The sequence below is a fragment of the Lampris incognitus genome, chromosome 19, assembly GCF_029633865.1.
Source record: "Lampris incognitus isolate fLamInc1 chromosome 19, fLamInc1.hap2, whole genome shotgun sequence".
Lineage (NCBI taxonomy): Eukaryota > Metazoa > Chordata > Actinopteri > Lampriformes > Lampridae > Lampris > Lampris incognitus.
Window position 1 is genome coordinate 16,617,550 of NC_079229.1, and position 11,732 is coordinate 16,629,281.

Sequence of the window (11,732 nt, forward strand, 5' to 3'; positions counted from 1 at the left end):
GTTTTAAATACCGTGGGTTTATCGCGAAGTTGGTAGCTAGGCATGGTTACTACAACGAATCCATGTGAATGAGTTGGATGCAGCTTGAACCGCCCGCCCCCTTTGCCGCCGCGTTGGCGCTGCGTAATATGATTGGCTCATTGTGATCACGGGGCTTTCAAACCTTAAATCAATTGGTGCATTTTCTTAAGAGGCGGGACGATGATTGTAATCCGGAAGTACGGAATATTTTCATGTAAAGGAGAAGACGGCGACACGTTTTGAAACACTTCCCCGAAAAGCAATGGGTAAATATCGTCGTTGTCACGTTTAAACGCCGGGCATATCCTCGACACAGCATTTGTAGTGGGTTCGTTCGAGTGCGACGCCGATGCACAACAAAAGGGGTCGGTGGTGTTTTAGCTCCATTTTGTGCACTATGACACATAGGCTACCGTGTTTTATGTCCAACATCCCTATGTATTTTATTACTTTGGTGCTTATTACTGAACGTGGGGTTAGTGCCTGAAGTGCCCACTGCTCAACTGTTCTGATGAGCGGCGACAGAAAGGCGACTCACTATGCAAGCTGTGTGCTCCATTTGTTTTCATTTACCGACTGTAACTTCAGGTGCTAATATCGTGACTGACTGCATTTTCCTTCTAAGAGTGTACAGCTCCGCGCATCATTGCGTTATCCTTCTAAAAAAATCAGTGCCAGAGATCAAAAAATGCCAAATTGAGATTCATGGCAAAGTTGATCTTATTGATTTTCAAGAGAGAACTCGCTTCATTTCTATCACCTCAATCATCCCTCTTTTACTCTGTCAGCCTCCTGGTTATATCTATCTTTTCCAGTGATTTTTGCTGCTCACATACAGGCTGCCAAAATCTAATACCCACTGTGATTATCACATAATGCTCTTGCCTTATTATCAAAATGGAGCAGATTTGGATTTTTGTTGTTGTTAAAAGACTAGGCTCTAGCCTGAAGAAATAAGAGACAATGGCATCCTAAAGAGAATATGGAGCAATTGATTTCATACCTCTTTGTGGATCTGAACACTATTAGTATAGTAATGAGTGTTTTTAAGGGAAAGGATGAAGTTTAAATTGGGCTGTGATCTCACCCTGGGGTCACAAGGTCATCTTTACCAGAACATGCAAAAAAGGCAAAAGGGTGTGTGCGTGCGTGCGTGCGTGCATGTGTGTGTGTGTTCCTTAAGCTCGGCCTGGGAGTTTGAGGGTTCTGTGCAGTATGTACCTAGGACTGCACTCTTTTGGACAGAGACCTCAGATGTTGCTCCTGGAACCTGCTGGAGCCATTCTCCCAAACGGGGGTCACAGCCCCTAGTGCTCCTTATTACCACAGGGACCACTTTGGGCTTCACCCTCGACATCCGTTCCAGTTCTTCTTTCAGCCCTTAGTACATCTCTTATCTTTTCCAGCTACTTCTTTCTAATCTTGCTGTCAGTCGGGATTCCCACATCTATCACTACTGCTTTCTTCTGCTCCTTGTCAACCACCACTGTGTCTGGTTTGTTGGCCAGCAAGTGCTTGTCCACCTGGAACTTGAAGGCCCACAGCACCTTAGCTTTGCTGTTCTCAACCACCTTTGGTGGTGTTTCCCATCTGGACTTGAGGACTTCCAGTCCGTATTGGGCACAGATGTTCCTGTACCCCAGCCACTTGGTTATGCCTCTCAGAGTAGGCTGTGCCAGCCTGCATCTTCCACCCTACTAAAATGTGCTGGACTGTCTCAGGGCCATCTGTCTCAGGCACAGCCTGAGTCTTGGATCCTGTCTACTGCGTTAGACCCCTGCTCCTATGGATCTGGTGTTGAGTGCCTCTTGTGCTGCCCTGATCAATCTCTGTGTTGTCCTTCAGACCAGCCTTTTCTAGCCACTGGTAAGATTTTTTGATGTCAGCCACTCCCACTATCTGCCAATGGTACATCCCATGGAGGGGCTTGGTCTTCCACTATGTCTTCTTCTTCTTCTTCCTCATCACCCTCTGTCCTCTGCTGCCTGAGGTGCTGACTGAGCAATTTTTCCTGAGGGGCCATCTTCCTGATGTACTTGCTGCTTGTACAGTCTCAGGGTGTTCAACTTCGGTTGGAATTTTCCTTGCGTGTGTGTGTGTGTGTGTGTGTGTGTGTGTGTGTATAATATAGCAGAATTACTTATTACCTTTTTTTTTCTAGTTAGTATACCAAGCCAAAATGCTCATAATTTTTAACTCTTTCCTTGCTGCAAAAGATGTCGGTTTAGGTCGTTGTGAGATTGATGCTGCAGATGCAAATCTTTTGATTTGCTGCGAGGTACAGTCTACTTAGGCTGAAAAAGGGAGGCAGATATTAAAATAGCCTTTATCAACTTAGGACCTTGTCTTACTATCTATTATATATATCACTGACAGATGAATTACGATAATGACCATTGGCATCACTTCTTGTAGGTCCAGTAATCTGCCCTTTTATGTCTTATTACAACTCACCTCCCTTCCCATTGCCCTTAATATGTAACTGGGAAAAATAGACTTTTATTTATTTATTGGCAGGAATTGAAGCCAACTCAATTGCTCCACCTTTCACAGAAGAAAAAGCATCACCCCCCAGGGTTTACAGCATTCCACTCCCTCAGTTATTTTAATTGTTACTCAGATAAAACGTGAGGAACCAAGTGTTACCATTGCTCTTTTGTCTCTCCGTGTCTCTCATGCATAAAGAGAGGTTCTGGAATGTGCTGATCAAATATTCCTCAGGACATCACATTTTATTTGCATGAGGTTCGGCCCCGATGTTTCTCCCATTGACTCTTAAGAAAGACACAACTTCAATTTTCTCATTCATTAACTGCTCCTCTTTCTCCCCCTCATTCAATATGCCTCTCTGGCATCTAAATATTTCATGACTTTTTAAGTTGTTTTTTTGCAAATCCTCTGTACTTATTACTCATACAGCCTTAGCATACCCAACCTTCGTACGAATAAAATCAATTAATTCTCCTTAATAATTTACCTTCTGAGCAAACCAGATTAAGCAGAGCACAATTTTTTGTGCCGGATGTGCTGCTCTTAGTGATGTTTTTTTTTCTTTCTTTTTTGTTCAAGCATTAACTTGGCCCTCACCCCTTGGCTCAGAAGAGTCTTGGGTGATTAGAGAACGAGGAGAGCCTTGATAAAGCATTAGTGTCAGACATACACAAACACACACACTCATACAGCCTGAGGACCCCTCTGTGCATTTGCACACATTCATTTTTCATGAAACACACTCATAACAATTAGTACGTTTACCGCCTGGGTAATCTTGGCGTCCCTGTAATGCCTGTGGTGTGCCGTATGACATCACTGCTCTAAAAGTTCTGAATCTGACATTCTCATCTGTTTTCAGAGAGAGGACATTTGCAGGACTTGGCTAATACTAGGTATCTACTCATTGCTGGCAAAAGGAAATGCTATAAAATGAGAGAGCTTTGAGAGGGGGGGAAAAACAAGGTTGAAGTGCTTAAAGTAATAGATTATGTTCCCCAGTCCTTTTACACAAATTAATTCACATGAGTGAGGAAGAAAATGTTAAACTGTAATCCAGCATGCCATGCTAATGCACTACCTTCTTTTTTTTTTTTCTATAAGCATCATAGAAAGCCAAGCGACAATTTATGTATTATTTGAACAAATATATTATGGTAACAGCCATGGCTAAATGCTCTGGAATCTCAGCACCGCACCACGCCAGGAGTTAAATCGAGGCTCTCGGCCAGACATTTTACAACTGGTGTGGAATGGTAGCCTTGTGGGTTTCTGATCGCTCGTCTGCTGCAGAAAAAGCATCCCCCTCAGTCTCGTATCCAAAAAGACCTCACCCCTCCCTAGATACCAAAGCCAAGGTCAAGAAGACAGTGCAGCCACCTTCTGTCTTGAGGCTATTCCCTGGATGCCAAACCCCTCAGTATGGCTGAGCAACACACGCTGTAGGAACGTTCCCTCCTCCCTTTATTGTGACAGCCAGACTCAAGGTCAGCTCCTTGCAAGAGATTCATGCTTATCTGTTTTTTTTTCCTTCCTTTTTTTTCCCCCCAGCTATCTTTTTTCCTTCATTTTTTCCTCTACTGCTGTAGACAGAAGATTGGCGCTTTCAGCCGAAGGCTTTTGTCACATGATGGCTGAGCATTCTGTCTGTCTGCCTGTTGAGTATCCATCACTGTAGTATAATTTCTAGATTTAAGAGGATGCGATGCAACTGCAGCGATGCTAATTTTGCTTTTGTTCTCTGGTCTCCTCACACTGACCTTACCTTAAAAAGATGACGCTGTGGGTGTCCGGGTAGCATGGTGGTCTATTCCGTTGCCTACCAACACAGGGATTGCCAGTTCCAGTCCCTGTGTTACCTCCGGCTTGGTCGGGCATCCCTACAGACACAAATTGCCGTGTCTGTGGGTGGGAAGCCTGATGTCGGTATGTGTCCTGGTCGCTGCACTAGCACCTCCTCTGGTCGGCCGGGGCACTTGTTCGGGGGGAGGGGGAACTGGGGAGAATAGCGTGATCCTCCCACGTGCTACGTCCCCCTGGCGAAACTCCTCACTGTCAGGTGAAAAGAAGCAGCTGGTGACTCCACATGTATCGGAGGAGGCATGTGGTAGTCTGCAGCCCTCCCTGGATTGGCAGAGGGGGTGGGACAGCATTGACTGGGACAGCTTAGAAGAGTGGGGTAATTGTTATTGTATTGCAGATAGCCTCATTTAAGAGTATTATCGTTGTCTGAACATAATGCACAAAATAAACTAAGTAACAGTTTTAAAAAAAATCTCAGACCTGAATCCAAATGCACTTTTCTCTAAATTTCTTTTACGACCCTCATAGAATGTCTAGAATAGATCCTAGACTTTTCACTTTTTTGTTTACGTGTAGATGAAATTACATTCACCTTTGCTCATTTAGCAGATGCTTTTATCCAAAGCAACTTGCAACTTCACAAACGTGGTTTCTGACTTCTTCAGTTGTCAGGCATTGTCACTCCAGAAGAGGGCATTTTGTCCCCGAAGCAGCTGGCAAGCTGATGCATGAGAGCATTACCAAGTCAGTTGCCCCTCATCAGCGGATGATGTCAGGTGTGTGAGTGTGACAGACTCAGTACATTTGTATGCAATGCTGCATAAATGAGCATATAATTTGCATGTGTGCACATGCACACATGTGGATGTACAGTGGACATAAAAAGTCTACACACCCCTGTTAAAATAGGAGATTCTTGTGATGTAAAAGCGTGAAATGAAGAAATCATGTCAGAACTTTTTCCACCTTTAATGTGAAATTGTGGGGGGAAAAAAACCTTTTAGGGGAAAAAAATAAAAATACAAAACTTACAATAACCTGGTTGCATAAGTGTGCTTGAAGCACCATTTGGTTTTATTACAGCAATCAGTCTTTTTGGGTAAGAATCTGTCAGCTTGGCACATCTAAACTTGGCTGTATTTTCCCACTCTTCCTTGCAAAAACGTAGATCCGTCATTGCGAGGGCATCTCCTGTGCACAGGCCTCTTCAGGTCACCCCACAGGTTTTATATTGGATTCAGGTCTGGACTCTGGCTGGGCCTTTCCAAAAACACTAATCTGCTTTTGCTGAAGCCGTTCCTTTGTTGATTTGGATGTCTGCTTTGAGTCATTGTCAAGCTGAAAGGTGAAATTCCTCTTCATCTTCATCTTTCTAGCAGACACCTGAAGGTTTTGCACCAAAATCGACTGGTATTTGGAGCTATTCATGATTCCCTCCACCTTGACTAAAGCTCCAGTTCCAGCTGAAGAAAAGCAGCCCAAAGCCTGATGCTGCCACCACCATGCTTCACTGTGGGTCTGCTGTTCTTCTGGTGATGTGGCGCTTTTATATGGCAAATATCCATCCATCCATTATCCAAGCTGCTTATCCCAATCGGGGTCGCAGGGATGCTGGCACCTATCCCAGCAGTCATTGGGCGGCAGGCGGGGAGACACCCTAGACAGGCTGCCAGTCCACCCCAGGGCCAACACATTCACACCTAGGGACAATTTAGTACCTACATGTCTTTGGACTGTGGGAGGAAATTATGGCAAATATGGCCTTTGGAATTATGGCCAAAGAGTTCAACCTTGGTCTCATCAGACCATAACACGTTTTTCAACTTTTTGGGAGACCGGATGCATCTTTTTGCAAAATTTAGCCGGGTTTGGATGTTTCTTTCCTTTTTTTTCCTGTAAAAAGGCTTCTGTTTTGCCACCCTACCCCATAGTTCTGACATATGAAGAATACAGGAGATGGTTGTCACATGTAAGGAACAACCAGTAGTTGCCAGAAATTCCTGCAGCTCCTTTAATGTTGCCATAGGCCTCTTGGCAGCCAACCTAACCAGTTTTCTCCTCATCTTCTCATCAGTTTGAGGGACATCCTGTTCTTGGTAAGGTCACTTTTGTTTTCTCCACTTGTTGATGATTGTCTTCACTGTGTCCCATGGTATAGCTAATGCCTTGGACATTATTTTGTACCCCTCTCCTGATCAACACCTTTCAACGATGAAATCCTGTCCATGCTTTTGTAAGCTCTTTGTGGACCATGGCTTTTGCAGTTGCATGCAACTAAGATGTCAGGAAAATCCTACAGCAACAGCTGAACTTTATGTGGGGTTCATCACAGACACTTTAATTGATGGCAACTACTATCTAACTACTATTTAACATGAGTTTGAATATGATTGGTTAATTCCGAACACAGCCACTTCCTCAATTATAAAAGAGTGCGCACACTTATGCAACAAAGGTTATTATAAGTTTTGTTTTGGGTTTTTTTCCATAAAATGTCTGCTTGTTTTCCACTTTATTGTTATGAAGTTTCACATTAAGGGTGGAAAAATTCCGACGGGATTTAACTTGGTTTCATTTTCATCACAACAAACTGCCATTTTAACAGGGGTGTGTAGACTTTTTATATCCACTGTATGTCAAGCTACACGAGCCATGTATTGCTCTATTTACAATTCTCTGCAAACAGGGACAACGACTGTGACTTTTGACTAACAGTAGGAACATGGATTTCCAGCTGTCCGCGGTCAAAGCCCTGTAAATTCAAATGCTTAATTTTTATAGGCAGCTCAGCATTGACTGAAGTGTCTGCTTGTTATGTATTTGGCAAGTGCTGCAAGTCTGAAGGGAGTCTGTCAATAGCAATCCTTGCTATTGATATGGCAGTGGGCAGGAGATGTTACTTGGCCCCCGACTCCAGCATCCCTCTGATCCCTCTACATCATAATTACATTAATATTGACATACCCTTGACAATAGTCACATTACTATTGATAGGTGGTTGTCAATACTGTACTCCCCCAAATAAAACATATTCATTCATAACTTGTAAACTGCTCGATAAAAGGCTTTGAAGAATATATCGGACCCGGACGGATTTACTCCCCTTAGAGGGCTGCTACTGTAACAGGGATTTCAACCACCTGGCTCTGTGTGTGTGAATGTGTGTGTGTGTGTGTGTGTGTGTGTGTGTGTGTGTGTGTGTGTGTGTGTGTGTGTGTGTGTGTGTGTGTGTGTGTGTGTGTGTGTATGTATATGTGTGTGTGTGTGGGTGTGTGTGTATCTATGGACTGATGGATTAGCTCAGCACTGTATTAGAGCCCTGGGTAGATCAAAGCTAGGATTGACATACACACATAAGAGCACACACACACACACACACACACACACACACACACACACACACACACACACACATATTAATCTGCGCATTATTTCCATCAATGAGAAACTTTCAAACTAAACTTTAAAAGAAATAAAGCCTGTTTATTTGTTAGCATGCACATACAGACCACCTCTTTTTTTTTTTTAATCCAAACACTTCCTCCATCAGAGTCTCGCTTCTAGACATTGAACATGGAAACATTTCAAATGCAGCTCAATAAATTTGTCACACCTGCTTACTTTAGTGCGAGTTCACTCTATTTCCATTCATTTCCTAATTCTAACTTGGTCAGACAGTGTATCCGGGCTCTATTGAAACATCATGAATGCACATGTGCTCCTGTACACCGACATAAACCCCAGCCTTGACACCATATATTAGAATTTTTTTTCTCCCTTCTTGGGAAACGTCTAAAGTGACCATCATATCTCTCTCCCTTTTCTGTCAGAAAAGACACACTTCCCCGACCGAAATCTGGTTTAAAGCCTCATGTCAAATCCTGTTCTGCAATACACAAAAGACACTGTCAAAAAAGACCTCTCTTTCACTCTTTCCTCCGCTCTGTCTCTCGCTTGCTTTATTTTTTTTTTTCCTCCGCCGTGTGTTAGTTAGCCCTCCACTTCTTAAGCGTTTCATTTGAGGAAAGGCCAGATAAAACTGGGAGCGTTTCAGAGTGTGCACGCCGGGAAATAGCCCAGACGTCACAATGGCGAGATCCCATATGGAATAGACTCTAGAGGGGGAAAGTAGTTCCACATTTGGCAGATGTTTACGGTGTACCAGAGACTGTGCCGTTAGCCTAATCCCTGGTGATGTGATTTATACACACACCCCATCTCCAGAGGGTGCAGGAACTAAGAGCCCCTGGGCTTCGTGTGTGTGTGTGTGTGTGTGTGTGTGTGTGTGTGTGTGTGTGTGTGTGTGTGTGTGTGTTTTGTACACCAGAGACAGCAGTCTAAGACCCCCTGCTCTTCTGCATTGCGTAGCTCAAAGGTTGCATTAAGGATGGGTTTTACATGTGAAAAGTGATTTCCGCTCTTGAATATAAAGAAGAAATACCCTTCCTAACAGGATGGGCTTCACCTGCAAGGCCTCGGCCCTCTCAAGGTTCCCTCTAAACGACAACTGAGTTATCCTTGCCTCGGAAATCTTTTCAGCATTCTGTAATTATGTAGATTTGCCTATAGGTTGCCATATTTATTTAGAAATGGAAACAGCAATAAAATGGAGAAATTTCACCTCGTAGACGATTCGCGGTTATATTGTTTAATCTCTTCAGTTCTGATGAGTTTGGAATCTGCCGTGAAATTATTTTCAAACCAAATTCAATTGATCTGACTTACCTTCATTTTCTGTTTTTTTTTTTTCAGCAGGTTCGGGGAGGGAGGAGACAAAAAACAGCAGAGGTTCAGATTCTGACCCCGGCCCGCACACCCCCGTGCTGCGCGTCAACCAGCTAGATGCCTTAGAGCTGGACTCCGCTCTTGAGAAGCTGGTATGGACCCAGTTCTCCCAGTGTTTCCAGAACTGTCAGCCGGGCCTTCTCACTCCCGTGGAGCCGGAGCTGCGAGCCCTGCTCCAACTGCTCCTGTGGAGGTTCACCCTCTACTCCAACAGCGCCACCGTGGGCCAGTCTTTACTCAGCTTGCGCTACCACAACGCCCTCTCCTCTTCTGCCCGCTACAGGCCTCTGTCCCGCAGGCAAAAGCTAGGTCTAGCCCTGCTCGTTGCAGGTCCCCGCTGGCTCCAAGAGCGATCCCACAGCCTGCTGCTCTCCCTGGGTTTGGGGACGAGTGGAGGAGGCCCCCTGGTTGGAGGAGATGGCGGTCGGCTCCGCCAGTATCTCCGCAATATCGTGGCACTCATTTCTGGTATCACCCAGGTTGCCAGCCTCATCAACTTCCTTATCTTCCTGAGGAGGGGACGCCACCCTGTGCTGGCAGAAAGGATTGTGGGGGCGCAGGCGGCCTTCAGCAAACCCAACGCTGTCCGGGACATAACGTACCAGTATATGAACCGAGAGCTGCTCTGGCACGGTTTCGCCGAGTTCCTCATCTTCCTCTTACCCTTGATCAATACAAGGAAAATCAAAGCGGCCGCGTATGCGCTTCTCTTCGGCGGAGAAGGAGCAGCTGGGGATAGAGCGAGGGAAGGATCCGGTCTGTGGAAAGAGTGCGGGCTATGTGGAGAGTGGCCGACCATGCCTCACACCACGGGCTGTGGACATGTCTTCTGCTACTACTGCATCAAGAGCCACGCCATCGCAGACGCATATCTCACCTGTCCCAGGTGCGGTACGGAGGTGGGGAAACCTGAGCCAGTCAAGCTGGAGGTGGAGGTGGAGATGGACGCCAGCTGATGTTGTCAGAAGAGGTCACTTCTGGATATACAGGGAGCTGATATAAGGAAATTTCTTTTCAAATGAAGGGACATCATTGGAAAATTACGATGGGGGTAAAGGGCATGGTTTTGTAATCATATGGGCAGACAAATGAACTTAATGTATGTCTTGCTGCAGCAAGGAGACTCGCAGCTCCCTACTGTTTCATATCCACCATCTTTCCACATTGTAAACAAAGGCCACTATAAAGATTGCCTCATATGAACCGATTTCGTTTGAGTAAAATGAATTAATGAATGTTGTCTTTGCAGCCCTCCCATAGGAGGACACACAGAAGGCTGGGACAAGTATGTGAGGACTTCAGATTCAATGATGTCTGTGTTTTCTGAACACACATGGACTAGCCATGTTTAATGTATGTGTGCATATATTGACAGTCCTGTGGCCCCTCTTATTTTTGCGGCTGGACTTTGGACAGAACTATTTGTCTTTGGTGCACTGGACTGACTGCAGAAAACCACACGGAGAATATATTTGATTAAGGAACGTGTTGATTTATGCTCCAAATTGTGTGTGTGTGCGCGCGCGCGCGCAAGCACGTATGTATTAGTTGAAATGGGAATATTTGTTCAGATGAAAAATGCAGAAAGTCAGCTGAATAAATAATGGGGGGGAATTTCTGATGCTTCTCATCATGGCCAAATTAGCATTTGTTGTGTATTTTGTGCCTAAATTCTACTTCAGCATCATTAAAATTGATAAAGCGCTACCTCTTGGGTGTTTATTTAGTTAAGTGGAAGAGAGAGAGATGAGGGAAAGTTATAACAATCAGCACACTTCTCTCTAGACAGGCCCGGTCGTTCTAACTCCCATTATCCCTTTTCACAGCGCCCCAACATGCTAAAGATCAAGGGGGCAGCCGGGGGCTCGGATTGACTAACACACACACATACACACAAACAGCCAGCCTCTCCTCTTCCTTACTCTCCTCTTCCGCTGTTTTCCATCTCTTTCTGCTTCTCTCTCTCTCTTCGTCTGTAATCTCCAGGGCCCTCGTCCCTATAAGACTGTAGTAAACTGTACCAAAACCCCGGCAGTCGTCTCTTTCCTCGCAGGCGAATTACTCTCTAATCCCTGTAATGAGTCCAAAGATGCTTATTTATGCTGGAGTTAACCTCCACCAGTGAGCCCAGCCCCGGGCCAAACGCACCCCAGCCGAGTGAAGCCTTTCCTGGGCTGACAGAGAGGCGGGGGGGCGAAGGGGGCATCTCCCTTCCACGTCCCTCTACTCTACTCCCCCTCCCTCCCTCCAATCCTCAAACTTCTCGTTCTGATCACTTGGGCTTAATTGCTGATCGCTGAGACGATCAATCAGAACTTGCAGGCGTGGCGGGGAGTCCGGTGCAGGGAAGCTGGGTTTCTCCCTACCGGTTCAAAAAGACACACGCTTGCCCATCGATGGACGTGATGTTTCTGTTGTGCAGTAAGGGTAATACATTTCATATTTGTCCAGATGGGTTGAATTTACTCGCGGGTTGCTGTTTCGGCGTAAATTATTTAGGTAACTGACCACTTTGATGCTGAGATGCTGACCCCCCCCCCCCCCAGAATCTCCCCATGCCTTTTGACGTCTCGAGAGTATGCCGTGTGACTCTGTGGAAAATGTAGGGTATGTCCTTGGTGGTAAAGCAAGGC

General features: G+C 45.3%; 1 protein-coding gene across 1 annotated transcript; it reads left to right on the forward strand.

The window, feature by feature from the left end:
- Positions 1-265: 265 nt before the first annotated feature.
- Positions 266-10,798, forward strand: pex2 (peroxisomal biogenesis factor 2). The gene is made up of 2 exons (XM_056299715.1): positions 266-287; positions 9,067-10,798. Exons 1-2 carry the CDS (start codon positions 284-286, stop codon positions 10,053-10,055), a joined length of 993 nt encoding a protein of 330 aa, XP_056155690.1. The 5' UTR covers positions 266-283; the 3' UTR covers positions 10,056-10,798.
- Positions 10,799-11,732: the final 934 nt, after the last annotated feature.